General features: G+C 52.4%; 1 protein-coding gene across 1 annotated transcript in view; it reads left to right on the top strand.

Moving 5' to 3' along the window:
* NPR2 (natriuretic peptide receptor 2) overlaps positions 1 to 15,318 on the top strand; it is a 187,154-nt gene that overhangs the window by 22,102 nt on the left and 149,734 nt on the right. Inside the window, exon 2 of the mRNA XM_073612133.1 lies at positions 9,732 to 9,931. Within this exon, the coding sequence (XP_073468234.1) occupies positions 9,732 to 9,931 (200 nt within the window). The remainder of the gene's footprint in view (positions 1 to 9,731; positions 9,932 to 15,318) is intronic.

Raw genomic sequence — 15,318 nt, forward strand, 5'->3', positions numbered from 1 at the left:
GGGTTTGGTGGTCATTTCATATATTGGGGGTTGGGGGGTTTGGTGGTCATTTCATATTTTGGACATATCGGTTGTTAATCTGATAGAAAATACCAGGGAGAAAATATGTCTAATCTGAAACCTAAAGAGAACCTGTCACCAGAGACACGTGGAGGCTTGAAATGCTCTCTGACTGGCTGTCATGGTGATCCTCTGGTCCTAGTATACAGATTGTTATCCTGACCTTAACAGGTAGCGCTCTCCCAGTGTACTCCCTCCAGGTCAATGATAGTGCTGAAACCAGAGGATCGGCATGACAGCAGAATGGCTCCCTGAGTATTTCTGTATTACAGAGTCTCGTCCTTTTCATAGCTGATAATACATTGTGTCGGCTGAGCCTATGATTGCATGGAGTATGATTGTATGGAGTATGTAGTTTAGCATGAATTTATGGTCTGGAGTTCCTCCATGCAGCTCTGTCAGGGCTGGACTGTTTGCCATCGTAGCCACAGTGCAGGTGCCTGCAAGGTCCTGACCTCAAACCGATAGAACACCTTTGGGATGAATTAGAGCGGAGACTGTGAGCCAGGCCTTCTCATCCAACATCAGTGCCTGACCTCACAAATGCTCTTCTGGAAGAATGATCAAACATTCCCATAGACACACTCCTAAACCTTGTGGACAGCCTTCCCAGAAGAGTTGAAGCTGTTATAGCTGCAAAGGGTGGAGCCAACCCAATATTGAACCCTACGGACTAAGACTGGGATGTCATTAAAGTTCATGTGTGTAAAGGCAAACGTCCCAATACTTTTGGCATCATAGTGTAATAGGTTCTGCATCTGCACTTAGCCCTGCATCACTACCGCACTGATCCCTAACACTGAACAGGACGGTGCTGCAGGTAGAGTATTTCCCAGGATGTTGGCAATTTTTATCTGCTAATATTATGTATAATAAATAAATAAAATAAATAAATTATGTAGTAACTGATGATGGTGTGACTTCCCACCAACGCATAAAACTGCCTGGCATGCTCTTCATTTACGCTGCATTCACTTACACATATCCACTTTAGGAGGAACAGTTTGCTTTGGATGGGGAACCTGTCAGACATTTGTTGTCTGTGTCCCCATTGTGTAGATTCCCCTCTCTTCCTGTCCTTGTGACAACACACATTGCCACTGGTGAGGAGAGGAAACACTGGCGGTGGTGAGGAGAGGAAACACTGATGGTGGTGAGGAGAGGAAACACTGAGCGTGGTGAGGAGAGGAAACGCTGAGCGTGGTGAGGAGAGGAAACGCTGAGCGTGGTGAGGAGAGGAAACACTGATGGTGGTGAGGAGAGGAAACACTGAGCGTGGTGAGGAGAGGAAACGCTGAGCGTGGTGAGGAGAGGAAACACTGATGGTGGTGAGGAGAGGAAACACTGAGCGTGGTGAGGAGAGGAAACGCTGAGCGTGGTGAGGAGAGGAAACGCTGAGCCTGGTGAGGAGAGGAAACGCTGAGCCTGGTGAGGAGAGGAAACGCTGAGCCTGGTGAGGAGAGGAAACGCTGAGCCTGGTGAGGAGAGGAAACGCTAAGCCTGGTGAGGAGAGGAAACGCTGAGCCTGGTGAGGAGAGGAAACGCTGAGCGTGGTGAGGAGAGGAAACGCTGAGCGTGGTGAGGAGAGGAAACGCTGAGCGTGGTGAGGAGAGGAAACGCTGAGCCTGGTGAGGAGAGGAAACGCTGAGCGTGGTGAGGAGAGGAAACGCTGAGCGTGGTGAGGAGAGGAAACGCTGGCGGTGGTGAGGAGAGGAAACGCTGGCGGTAGTGAGGAGAGGAAACACTGGCGGTGGTGAGGAGAGGAAACGCTGAGCCTGGTGAGGAGAGGAAACACTGGCGGTGGTGAGGAGAGGAAACACTGGCGGTGGTGAGGAGAGGAAACGCTGAGCGTGGTGAGGAGAGGAAACGCTGAGCGTGGTGAGGAGAGGAAACGCTGAGCGTGGTGAGGAGAGGAAACGCTGGCGGTGGTGAGGAGAGGAAACACTGGCGGTGGTGAGGAGAGGAAACACTGGCGGTGGTGAGGAGAGGAAACACTGGCGGTGGTGAGGAGAGGAAACGCTGAGCCTGGTGAGGAGAGGAAACACTGGCGGTGGTGAGGAGAGGAAACGCTGAGCCTGGTGAGGAGAGGAAACGCTGAGCCTGGTGAGGAGAGGAAACACTGGCGGTGGTGAGGAGAGGAAACACTGGCGGTGGTGAGGAGAGGAAACGCTGAGCCTGGTGAGGAGAGGAAACACTGGCGGTGGTGAGGAGAGGAAACGCTGAGCGTGGTGAGGAGAGGAAACACTGGCGGTGGTGAGGAGAGGAAACGCTGAGCGTGGTGAGGAGAGGAAACGCTGAGCGTGGTGAGGAGAGGAAACACTGGCGGTGGTGAGGAGAGGAAACACTGGCGGTGGTGAGGAGAGGAAACACTGGCGGTGGTGAGGAGAGGAAACGCTGAGCCTGGTGAGGAGAGGAAACACTGGCGGTGGTGAGGAGAGGAAACACTGGCGGTGGTGAGGAGAGGAAACCCTGAGCGTGGTGAGGAGAGGAAACACTGGCGGTGGTGAGGAGAGGAAACGCTGAGCCTGGTGAGGAGAGGAAACACTGGCGGTGGTGAGGAGAGGAAACACTGGCGGTGGTGAGGAGAGGAAACGCTGAGCGTGGTGAGGAGAGGAAACACTGGCGGTGGTGAGGAGAGGAAACACTGGCGGTGGTGAGGAGAGGAAACACTGGCGGTGGTGAGGAGAGGAAACGCTGAGCCTGGTGAGGAGAGGAAACACTGGCGGTGGTGAGGAGAGGAAACACTGGCGGTGGTGAGGAGAGGAAACGCTGAGCGTGGTGAGGAGAGGAAACACTGGCGGTGGTGAGGAGAGGAAACACTGGCGGTGGTGAGGAGAGGAAACGCTGAGCCTGGTGAGGAGAGGAAACACTGGCGGTGGTGAGGAGAGGAAACGCTGAGCCTGGTGAGGAGAGGAAACACTGGCGGTGGTGAGGAGAGGAAACGCTGAGCCTGGTGAGGAGAGGAAACACTGATGGTGGTGAGGAGAGGAAACACTGGCGGTGGTGAGGAGAGGAAACGCTGAGCGTGGTGAGGAGAGGAAACACTGGCGGTGGTGAGGAGAGGAAACGCTGAGCCTGGTGAGGAGAGGAAACACTGGCGGTGGTGAGGAGAGGAAACGCTGAGCCTGGTGAGGAGAGGAAACACTGGCGGTGGTGAGGAGAGGAAACGCTGGCGGTGGTGAGGAGAGGAAACGCTGAGCCTGGTGAGGAGAGGAAACACTGGCGGTGGTGAGGAGAGGAAACACTGGCGGTGGTGAGGAGAGGAAACGCTGAGCGTGGTGAGGAGAGGAAACCCTGGCGGTGGTGAGGAGAGGAAACACTGGCGGTGGTGAGGAGAGGAAACACTGGCGGTGGTGAGGAGAGGAAACGCTGAGCCTGGTGAGGAGAGGAAACACTGGCGGTGGTGAGGAGAGGAAACACTGGCGGTGGTGAGGAGAGGAAACGCTGAGCGTGGTGAGGAGAGGAAACGCTGGCGGTGGTGAGGAGAGGAAACACTGGTGGTGGTGAGGAGAGGAAACACTGGCGGTGGTGAGGAGAGGAAACACTGGCGGTGGTGAGGAGAGGAAACACTGGCGGTGGTGAGGAGAGGAAACACTGGCGGTGGTGAGGAGAGGAAACACTGGCGGTGGTGAGGAGAGGAAACGCTGAGCCTGGTGAGGAGAGGAAACACTGGCGGTGGTGAGGAGAGGAAACACTGGCGGTGGTGAGGAGAGGAAACGCTGAGCCTGGTGAGGAGAGGAAACACTGGCGGTGGTGAGGAGAGGAAACACTGGCGGTGGTGAGGAGAGGAAACGCTGAGCGTGGTGAGGAGAGGAAACGCTGGCGGTGGTGAGGAGAGGAAACACTGGTGGTGGTGAGGAGAGGAAACACTGGCGGTGGTGAGGAGAGGAAACACTGGCGGTGGTGAGGAGAGGAAACACTGGCGGTGGTGAGGAGAGGAAACACTGGCGGTGGTGAGGAGAGGAAACACTGGCGGTGGTGAGGAGAGGAAACGCTGAGCCTGGTGAGGAGAGGAAACACTGGCGGTGGTGAGGAGAGGAAACACTGGCGGTGGTGAGGAGAGGAAACGCTGAGCGTGGTGAGGAGAGGAAACACTGGCGGTGGTGAGGAGAGGAAACGCTGAGCCTGGTGAGGAGAGGAAACACTGGCGGTGGTGAGGAGAGGAAACACTGGCGGTGGTGAGGAGAGGAAACGCTGAGCGTGGTGAGGAGAGGAAACACTGGCGGTGGTGAGGAGAGGAAACACTGGCGGTGGTGAGGAGAGGAAACACTGGCGGTGGTGAGGAGAGGAAACGCTGAGCCTGGTGAGGAGAGGAAACACTGGCGGTGGTGAGGAGAGGAAACACTGGCGGTGGTGAGGAGAGGAAACGCTGAGCGTGGTGAGGAGAGGAAACACTGGCGGTGGTGAGGAGAGGAAACACTGGCGGTGGTGAGGAGAGGAAACGCTGAGCCTGGTGAGGAGAGGAAACACTGGCGGTGGTGAGGAGAGGAAACGCTGAGCCTGGTGAGGAGAGGAAACACTGGCGGTGGTGAGGAGAGGAAACGCTGAGCCTGGTGAGGAGAGGAAACACTGATGGTGGTGAGGAGAGGAAACACTGGCGGTGGTGAGGAGAGGAAACGCTGAGCGTGGTGAGGAGAGGAAACACTGGCGGTGGTGAGGAGAGGAAACGCTGAGCCTGGTGAGGAGAGGAAACACTGGCGGTGGTGAGGAGAGGAAACGCTGAGCCTGGTGAGGAGAGGAAACACTGGCGGTGGTGAGGAGAGGAAACGCTGGCGGTGGTGAGGAGAGGAAACGCTGAGCCTGGTGAGGAGAGGAAACACTGGCGGTGGTGAGGAGAGGAAACACTGGCGGTGGTGAGGAGAGGAAACGCTGAGCGTGGTGAGGAGAGGAAACACTGGCGGTGGTGAGGAGAGGAAACACTGGCGGTGGTGAGGAGAGGAAACACTGGCGGTGGTGAGGAGAGGAAACGCTGAGCCTGGTGAGGAGAGGAAACACTGGCGGTGGTGAGGAGAGGAAACACTGGCGGTGGTGAGGAGAGGAAACGCTGAGCGTGGTGAGGAGAGGAAACGCTGAGCCTGGTGAGGAGAGGAAACACTGGCGGTGGTGAGGAGAGGAAACGCTGAGCGTGGTGAGGAGAGGAAACGCTGGCGGTGGTGGGGAGAGGAAACGCTGGCGGTGGTGAGGAGAGGAAACGCTGAGCCTGGTGAGGAGAGGAAACACTGATGGTGGTGAGGAGAGGAAACACTGGCGGTGGTGAGGAGAGGAAACGCTGAGCGTGGTGAGGAGAGGAAACACTGGCGGTGGTGAGGAGAGGAAACGCTGAGCCTGGTGAGGAGAGGAAACACTGGCGGTGGTGAGGAGAGGAAACGCTGAGCCTGGTGAGGAGAGGAAACACTGGCGGTGGTGAGGAGAGGAAACGCTGGCGGTGGTGAGGAGAGGAAACACTGGCGGTGGTGAGGAGAGGAAACACTGGCGGTGGTGAGGAGAGGAAACGCTGAGCGTGGTGAGGAGAGGAAACACTGGCGGTGGTGAGGAGAGGAAACACTGGCGGTGGTGAGGAGAGGAAACACTGGCGGTGGTGAGGAGAGGAAACGCTGAGCCTGGTGAGGAGAGGAAACACTGGCGGTGGTGAGGAGAGGAAACACTGGCGGTGGTGAGGAGAGGAAACGCTGAGCGTGGTGAGGAGAGGAAACACTGGCGGTGGTGAGGAGAGGAAACGCTGAGCCTGGTGAGGAGAGGAAACACTGGCGGTGGTGAGGAGAGGAAACGCTGAGCCTGGTGAGGAGAGGAAACACTGGCGGTGGTGAGGAGAGGAAACGCTGAGCGTGGTGAGGAGAGGAAACACTGGCGGTGGTGAGGAGAGGAAACACTGGCGGTGGTGAGGAGAGGAAACACTGGCGGTGGTGAGGAGAGGAAACGCTGAGCCTGGTGAGGAGAGGAAACACTGGCGGTGGTGAGGAGAGGAAACACTGGCGGTGGTGAGGAGAGGAAACGCTGAGCGTGGTGAGGAGAGGAAACACTGGCGGTGGTGAGGAGAGGAAACACTGGCGGTGGTGAGGAGAGGAAACGCTGAGCCTGGTGAGGAGAGGAAACACTGGCGGTGGTGAGGAGAGGAAACGCTGAGCCTGGTGAGGAGAGGAAACACTGGCGGTGGTGAGGAGAGGAAACGCTGAGCCTGGTGAGGAGAGGAAACACTGATGGTGGTGAGGAGAGGAAACACTGGCGGTGGTGAGGAGAGGAAACGCTGAGCGTGGTGAGGAGAGGAAACACTGGCGGTGGTGAGGAGAGGAAACGCTGAGCCTGGTGAGGAGAGGAAACACTGGCGGTGGTGAGGAGAGGAAACGCTGAGCCTGGTGAGGAGAGGAAACACTGATGGTGGTGAGGAGAGGAAACACTGGCGGTGGTGAGGAGAGGAAACGCTGGCGGTGGTGAGGAGAGGAAACGCTGAGCCTGGTGAGGAGAGGAAACACTGATGGTGGTGAGGAGAGGAAACACTGGCGGTGGTGAGGAGAGGAAACGCTGAGCCTGGTGAGGAGAGGAAACACTGGCGGTGGTGAGGAGAGGAAACGCTGAGCCTGGTGAGGAGAGGAAACACTGGCGGTGGTGTCTGTAGTTCAGAGAGGTAAATGGGATAAATCATGTGATCATTATCTGGTCATACTAAACGGGGATTATAGGGTCCCTCCACTCAATGATGACAATTCAGTTATGGGTGGAGACTGTGGGGCCCCGGGGAATCCTAAATTTTGCACAGAGTGTTAAGATTGCAGCGTGAGATGAAGAGGGTCCCAGGTCGGGGAGGGGAGAGCTTGAAGGGTTAATGTTTCTGCTTCCTCCTGAGGGATCCATAAAGCCAGAGAGTGGAAGAGGCTCTTATCACCTAATTCCCCCCATTAATCCATAACCCCCCCTCATTATTCCATAACCCCCCCCCCGGGGACTAACAGAGCTCGCTGGAGAAAAAGAACGCTCACACATCTACATTTTTCCATAAATAAACACTTATATAAAAAGAGGGACAGTCACAGCTTATCTTCGCTGCTCCTCAGTCCCCGGGACCCCAGACTTCCCGAGACCTGCAGGCTGGACAGGTGACCACAACTGGCTCATAGGTACTTTCCTGCCTAGCCAGCATGGCGCCTTCCAAGATGGAAGTTACATACTTACCTGTCACCGTAATGTAGGTACTTACCTGTCCAATGTAGATACCTGTCCCTGTGATGTAGGTACTTACCTGTCCAATGTAGATACCTGTCCCTGTGATGTAGGTACTTACCTGTCCCTGTGATGTAGGTACTTACCTGTCCAATGTAGATACCTGTTCCTGTGATTTAGGTACTTACCTGTCTAATTTAGGTACCATTTCCAATGATGTAGGTACTTACCTGCCAGGTACATTTTCCAGCACATACATCCCGGACTGATGGACAGTGTTCTCCTGTATAATGGATCCTCATGTGGAGTCTCACTCCTCCTGGCTGCATTATTGATGAAGGACAGATGTGTAGACAGGAAGTGGTTAATGAGTGGATATGGAGGGGCCCCCCTTCTCCCTCTCCTGTTACACAGAGCCGGGGCCCCGGAGCCTCTAATGCATCTCCTGCTGGGATGGGAGATAATGGACTGAGTGCTTCTTCTCCATCTGCTAATCAGGAGACGTCATTCCAGGAGGAACACGCAGAACACGCTAATTACACAGCTCTGCACAACAACACGCACTCAACAGAGGGGATATATATATATCTCCACATATTACACAACAAACACAGGGGGGGGGGGATATATGGAGATATATATATACTGCTCTACATACTGCACAACATCCCAGCTGGGGGGACATACAGTGAGGTATATACCGTATATACATCTTCCTATATAATAATCAGTCACTATAGATCTCTGTGTACTATAGTGAGCATGTATGGAGTCACTCTGTGTATAATGACCGGTCTGTATATACCTCTGTATAATGACCGGTCTGTATATACCTCTGTATAATGACCGGTCTGTATATACCTCTGTATAGAATAGGCACCTTTTTATATATGGGACCAAAAACTAGAGTCAGACACAATTTGTATATGGGACCAGAGACTGGAGATAGGCACCATTGGTATATGGGACTACAGACTGGAGATAGGCACCATTGGTATATGGGACTACAGACTGGAGATAGGCACCATTGGTATATGGGACTACAGACTGGAGATAGGCACCATTGGTATATGGGACTACAGACTGGAGATAGGCACCATTGGTATATGGGACTACAGACTGGAGATAGGCACCATTGGTATATGGGACCAGAGACTGGAGATAGGCACCATTGGTATATGGGACCAGAGACTGGAGATAGGCGCCATTGGTATATGGGACCAGAGACTGGAGATGGGCACCACTGGTATATGGGACCAGAGACTGGAGATGGGCACCATTGGTATATGGGACCAGAGACTGGAGATAGGCATCATTGGTATATGGGACTACAGACTGGAGATAGGCACCATTGGTATATGGGACTACAGACTGGAGATAGGCACCATTGGTATATGGGACTACAGACTGGAGATAGGCACCATTGGTATATGGGACTACAGACTGGAGATGGGCACCATTGGTATATGGGACCAGAGACTGGAGATGGGCACCATTGGTATATGGGACCAGAGACTGGAGATGGGCGCCATTGGTATATGGGACCAGAGACTGGAGATGGGCACCATTGGTATATGGGACCAGAGACTGGAGATGGGCACCATTGGTATATGGGACCAGAGACTGGAGATGGGCACCATTGGTATATGGGACCAGAGACTGGAGATGGGCACCATTGGTATATGGGACCAGAGACTGGAGATGGGCACCATTGGTATATGGGACCAGAGACTGGAGATGGGCACCATTGGTATATGGGACCAGAGACTGGAGATGGGCACCATTGGTATATGGGACCAGAGACTGGAGATGGGCACCATTGGTATATGGGACCAGAGACTGGAGATGGGCACCATTGGTATATGGGACCAGAGACTGGAGATGGGCACCATTGGTATATGGGACCAGAGACTGGAGATGGGCACCATTGGTATATGGGACCAGAGACTGGAGATGGGCACCATTGGTATATGGGACCAGAGACTGGAGATGGGCACCATTGGTATATGGGACCAGAGACTGGAGATGGGCCCCATTGGTATATGGGACCAGAGACTGGAGATGGGCACCATTGGTATATGGGACCAGAGACTGGAGATGGGCACCATTGGTATATGGGACCAGAGACTGGAGATGGGCACTACTTGTATATGGAACCAGAGACTGGAGATAGATATCATTGGTATATGGAACCAGAGACTGGAGATGGGCACCATTGGTATATGGGACCAGAGACTGGAGATGGGCACCATTGGTATATGGGACCAGAGACTGGAGATGGGCACTACTTGTATATGGAACCAGAGACTGGAGATAGGCGCCATTAGTATATGGGTCCAGAGACTGGAGATAGATATCATTGGTATATGGAACCAGAGACTGGAGATAGGCATCATTGGTATATGGGACTGGAGATAGGCACCAGTGGTTGTGTTTATTGATTCTGCAGTTACTGTATTGGTTGTGGTTGCATCGTTGTCGGTCTGTAACATCACCTCGCTCTGTTCTCCTCACAGTTGTCTACGTCTGTGGCCCTCTGGAGATGCTACATAAGATCATGCTACAGGCCCACAAGGAGAAGCTGACTGACGGCGATTATGTCTTCTTCTATTTGGACGTGTACGGTGAAAGTCTGCGCTCGGATGGAAGCCGGGATGCCAATAAGCCATGGCAGACCAACCATACCCACGAAGAGGAGCTGAAGGAGGCCTTCAAGGTGAGGCACCTCTTAGACCATCCCTTCCCAGACAGCACTAGGAATGATCCACCAATAACTTGCCAGATTGACCCGTCTTTCCCTTCCTTAGGGTGAAGGCTCTTCTGGAGGACAGTTAGTATCTTTAGCAACCATTCTCAACCAGGTTTCCTCCAGAAGTTGTGAGGGGTTGCTTGGGCTGTGGCTAATTGAACTCTGATGGCGCCTGCATAGTTCCGGGTCCAACACTATTTGAATAGGCCAACTGCATGACAATAAGGGTCTGTTTAACTATCTGTAAGGAGGCATTAATACCACTGACAATTAGGGGTTAGCTGACAGTTCAGTTCAAACCCAGGTGCTGGCTAAACTCTGGCTGTTTGTCCATTCGAACGAATGTCTGAACTTTTTCCCATCTGGCCTCCTGTTTGGTGGGAGGCATGCATCATGTATAGAAGTGATGTTTCTACCACCTCTTTATATGACAGCTTTCCACTGTCACTGGTTCCTCTGGAAACGTCCCTAGAAGCTGCGGAAGCATGGCACGTTGCCTTACATGGCCACGTAAGCAAAGGGGTGGGGAAGGCAGTGACATCACTGCCCAAAGATGGTCACCACTGTCCCAGACCCTTCTCTTATATAACTGATGACAGCTCAGGCAGATGTTGTTTGGCTAGTGGTACTGTCGGGATCCATAGTGTTCTCCAGGTTGTTGGTTGTTTTTTATGGTGAGTGGCTGACAATGGATTTACAATGAGGGACATTTTTTTGGGGGGGAGGGGGGCGATTTTTGTTTTTAGTAAAGTACTAAATGTTTGAGTGTCTTTATTTCTAAGTTACATTCTGTAGAGGTACTATCTACCCTTGACTAGGGATGAGCCGAACACCCCCCCGGTTCGGTTCGCACCAGAACCTGCGAACGGACCGAAAATTCGCACGAACGTTAGAACCCCATTGACGTCTATGGGACTCGAACGTTCAAAATCAAAAGTGCTCATTTTAAAGGCTAATTTGCATGGTATTGTCCTAAAAAGGGTTTGGGGACCGGGGTCCTACCCCAGGGGACATGTATCAATGCAAAAAAAAGTTTTAAAAACGGCCGTTTTTTCGGGAGCAGTGATTTTAATGATGCTTAAAGTAAAAAAAAAAAAGTGAAATATTCCTTTAAATATCGTACCTGGGGGGTGTCTATAGTATGCCTGTAAAGTGACGTGTGTTTCCCGTGTTTAGAACAGTCCCTGCACCAAATGTCATTTTTAAAGGAAAAAATCTCATTTAAAACTGCTTGCGGGTTTAATGTCATGTCGGGTCCTGGCAATATGGATGAAAATCAGTGAGACAAACGGCATGGGTACCCCCCAGTCCATTACCAGGCCCTTTGGGTCTTGTATGGATATTAAGGGGAACCCCGCACCCAAATTAAAATAAGGAAAGGTGTGGGCCCACCAGGCCCTATATACTCTGAACAGCAGTATACAGGCGGTGCAAACAAGACAGGGACTGTAGGTTTGTTGTTAAGTAGAATCTCTTTGTAATTTTGAACATTTTTAACGTGTTTAGCTCCAGCCAAAAAATCTTTTCTAAGCTTTTTGGAAAACATAGGGAAGGGTTATCACCCCTGTGACATTTGTTTTGCTGTCTTTCCTCCTCTTCAGAAGATTTCACCTCACTTTTTTGTCCCAATGAAAAATGTTTTTTGAAAATTTGGGTTTTTTTGTGGAACAAGGATTGGAAAGCATCAGTGGAAAGGAGAAATTGTTTTCCCATATTAACTCTTACAGGAGAGAATTTCCCTTCCTAGGGGTAGATTTCATCTCACTTCCTGTTGTCTCCTTCCGTTTGCAAGTAGGAGTCGTTTGTAAGTTAGATGTTTGAAAGTAGGGTCCTGCCCTACATACTCAGCAGAAATTTGGGCCTTAGGTGTTGTTGTGGCCACAACACTGTAAGCCCTCACAGGGCCCTGCTGTGAAATATTAGATCAAGAATTGTAATTACACGCCCCTGTTGAACAGGAGCTGAACAATTAGGCCTTAGGCACTGGTGCTGGTGCCACAACACTGCAACCCCTCACAGACACTCTAGTTGGAACGCAGGAACGAGCCCTGCTGCAAAGTATTGCATCAAAAATTGTAATTACACGCCCCTGTTAAACACTGTGCAGAGGTCGCACTACACTAACTTGTAGATCTAGCAGAACACTGTGAGCAGGACGCACTGCACTAACTGTAAATAGTCTAGCTGCCTGACTGTGGTACTAATAGGATCAAAAGAACACCAGCAATTTTCTTCAGGTAGCTGTAAATACTGTAACAAGACAAGCCTGCCTGTCAGTAGGAAGATAACAGGAACGGATCTAGCTAAACTGAATACAGTGTATATGTATATATGTATATACAGTATATATATATATATATATATACTGTATACTGTATTATATACAACACCTGGGATGCATATATATACACAATACACTGTAAGTGCAGCTAACTGACTGACTGTCCTGCCTAATCTAGCTAACTCAAATGAAATAATGAAATGACACTGTCTCTCTCTCTCTCTATCTCTCAGCACACCGGAACACACACTACACAGGACCACCGTGCAGGCGGCCTTTATATAGTGTGGGGTGTGTACTAAATCCCCTGAGCCATAATTGGCCAAAGCCACCCTGGCTTTGGCCAATTACAGCTCTCTCTACCGACGGCGCTGTGATTGGCCAAGCATGCGGGTCATAGTGCATGCTTGGCCAATCATCAGCCAGCAATGCACTGCAATGCCGCAGTGAATTATGGGCCGTGACGCGCCACACGAATTTGGCGCGAACGGCCCATATCGTTCGCAATTTGGCGAACGATCGAACAGACGATGTTCGAGTCGAACATGGGTTTGACTCGAACACGAAGCTCATCCCTACCCTTGACCCATTGACGAAGAGGGATGACAGTATTTTGGGGGCCCCTTTATTATTATAAGGGGCTTCCAGATTCCGATGCACTCCTCCTCCTTGCCTGCAGATCCCCACAACCACTAGCCAGGGTTGTGGGGAAGAGGCCCTTGTCCTTATCAACATGGGGACAAGGTACCTCCCCATATTTAGGGCATGTGGTCTGCTATGGCTTTGGGGGGCCATGCTTGTCTTTCTCCCTTTCCAAGATGAATGTGGAGTTTAGGGGTCTGGTATGGATAATAAGGAGATTTCACACTTTTTTTTGTTTGTTTTTTGGTGTTAGGTACCCCCTTACATACATACAAGACTCAAGGGGTCTGATATGTATTTTGGGGGATACTCCACGCAATTTTTCTTCATTCTTGCTGGAGGATGTGCTACATCAAAAGTGAAATTTACAAAGAAATAAAATTAGACATGTTAATTACCGGTAAATGAGATCTCATCCTCTGCTTTTTTATAACTCCCAACTGTCCCGGATTTCCAGGGGACTGTCCCAGATTCAAGACAAAGTCCCTTGATCCCTATTTCCTCCTCATTGGCCTTATCTATATAGTTGTATATAAAATGCTTTATTTATCAAAAAGGGTTTCCCAGTGCTAAACCTTTCATCCAGTTTCTAAATTGCTATAAATCGGAATAGTAAAAGTAAAAAAAAAGCCCTGGTGGGTTTACGCAAACTTTTATTTTTTTGTATAATTCTCCTTTAAGATGGTGTGGCAAAGGGTGTGTCCTACGCCTGCATAATTTTGTTAATAGGTATCCCTCATTCCCATCTCAAAAAATTGGAAGCTATGGCTTCTTTACCCCCCTCCCCGCCCCACCTTGTGTAATATGACACCTGAGTGGAAGCCCTGTTATCCTGGGAGGACGTCATATGTCCTCCCAGGATCGCACCTCGTGCGTGCCCCACCGGCCACGCTCCGGTGTGATCTGTCACTAGCTGTGCTGCCGGTCTGGTGCTCCAGTGTGATCTGTCACTAGCTGTGCTGCCGGTCTGGAGCTCCGGTGTGATCTGTCACTAGCTGTGCTGCCGGTCTGGTGCTCCGGTATGATCTGTCACTAGCTGTGCTGCCGGTCTGGAGCTCCGGTGTGATCTGTCACTAGCTGTGCTGCCGGTCTGGTGCTCCGGTGTGATCTGTCACTAGCTGTGCTGCCGGTCTGGCGCTCCGGTATGATCTGTCACTAGCTGTGCTGCCGGTCTGGTGCTCCGGTGTGATCTGTCACTAGCTGTGCTGCCGGTCTGGCCCTCTGGTGTGATCTGTCACTAGCTGTGCTGCCGGTCTGGTGCTCCGGTGTGATCTGTCACTAGCTGTGCTGCCGGTCTGGTGCTCCGGTGTGATCTGTCACTAGCTGTGCTGCCGGTCTGGCGCTCCGGTGTGATCTGTCACTAGCTGTGCTGCCGGTCTGGTGCTCCGGTGTGATCTGTCACTAGCTGTGCTGCCGGTCTGGTGCTCCGGTGTGATCTGTCACTAGCTGTGCTGCCGGTCTGGTGCTCCGGTGTGATCTGTCACTAGCTGTGCTGCCGGTCTGGTGCTCCGGTGTGATCTGTCACTAGCTGTGCTGCCGGTCTGGTGCTCCGGTATGATCTGTCACTAGCTGTGCTGCCGGTCTGACGCTCCGGTATGATCTGTCACTAGCTGTGCTGCCGGTCTGACGCTCCGGTGTGATCTGTCACTAGCTGTGCTGCCGGTCTGGTGCTCCGGTATGATCTGTCACTAGCTGTGCTGCCGGTCTGGTGCTCCGGTATGATCTGTCACTAGCTGTGCTGCCGGTCTGGTGCTCCGGTATGATCTGTCACTAGCTGTGCTGCCGGTCTGACGCTCCGGTATGATCTGTCACTAGCTGTGCTGCCGGTCTGGTGCTCCGGTATGATCTGTCACTAGCTGTGCTGCCGGTCTGACGCTCCGGTGTGATCTGTCACTAGCTGTGCTGCCGGTCTGGTGCTCCGGTATGATCTGTCACTAGCTGTGCTGCCGGTCTGGTGCTCCGGTGTGATCTGTCACTAGCTGTGCTGCCGGTCTGGTGCTCCGGTGTGATCTGTCACTAGCTGTGCTGCCGGTCTGACGCTCCGGTGTGATCTGTCACTAGCTGTGCTGCCGGTCTGACGCTCCGGTGTGATCTGTCACTAGCTGTGCTGCCGGTCTGGTGCTCCGGTGTGATCTGTCACTAGCTGTGCTGCTGGTCTGGTGCTCCGGTGTGATCTGTCACTAGCTGTGCTGCCGGTCTGGTGCTCCGGTGTGATCTGTCACTAGCTGTGCTGCCGGTCTGGTGCTCCGGTATGATCTGTCACTAGCTGTGCTGCCGGTCTGGTGCTCCGGTATGATCTGTCACTAGCTGTGCTGCCGGTCTGGTGCTCCGGTATGATCTGTCACTAGCTGTGCTGCCGGTCTGGCGCTCCGGTGTGATCTGTCACTAGCTGTGCTGCCGGTCTGGAGCTCCGTTGTGATCTGTCACTAGC

The sequence above is a fragment of the Aquarana catesbeiana genome, linkage group LG01 (genome assembly GCF_042186555.1).
Source record: "Aquarana catesbeiana isolate 2022-GZ linkage group LG01, ASM4218655v1, whole genome shotgun sequence".
Classification (NCBI taxonomy): domain Eukaryota; kingdom Metazoa; phylum Chordata; class Amphibia; order Anura; family Ranidae; genus Aquarana; species Aquarana catesbeiana.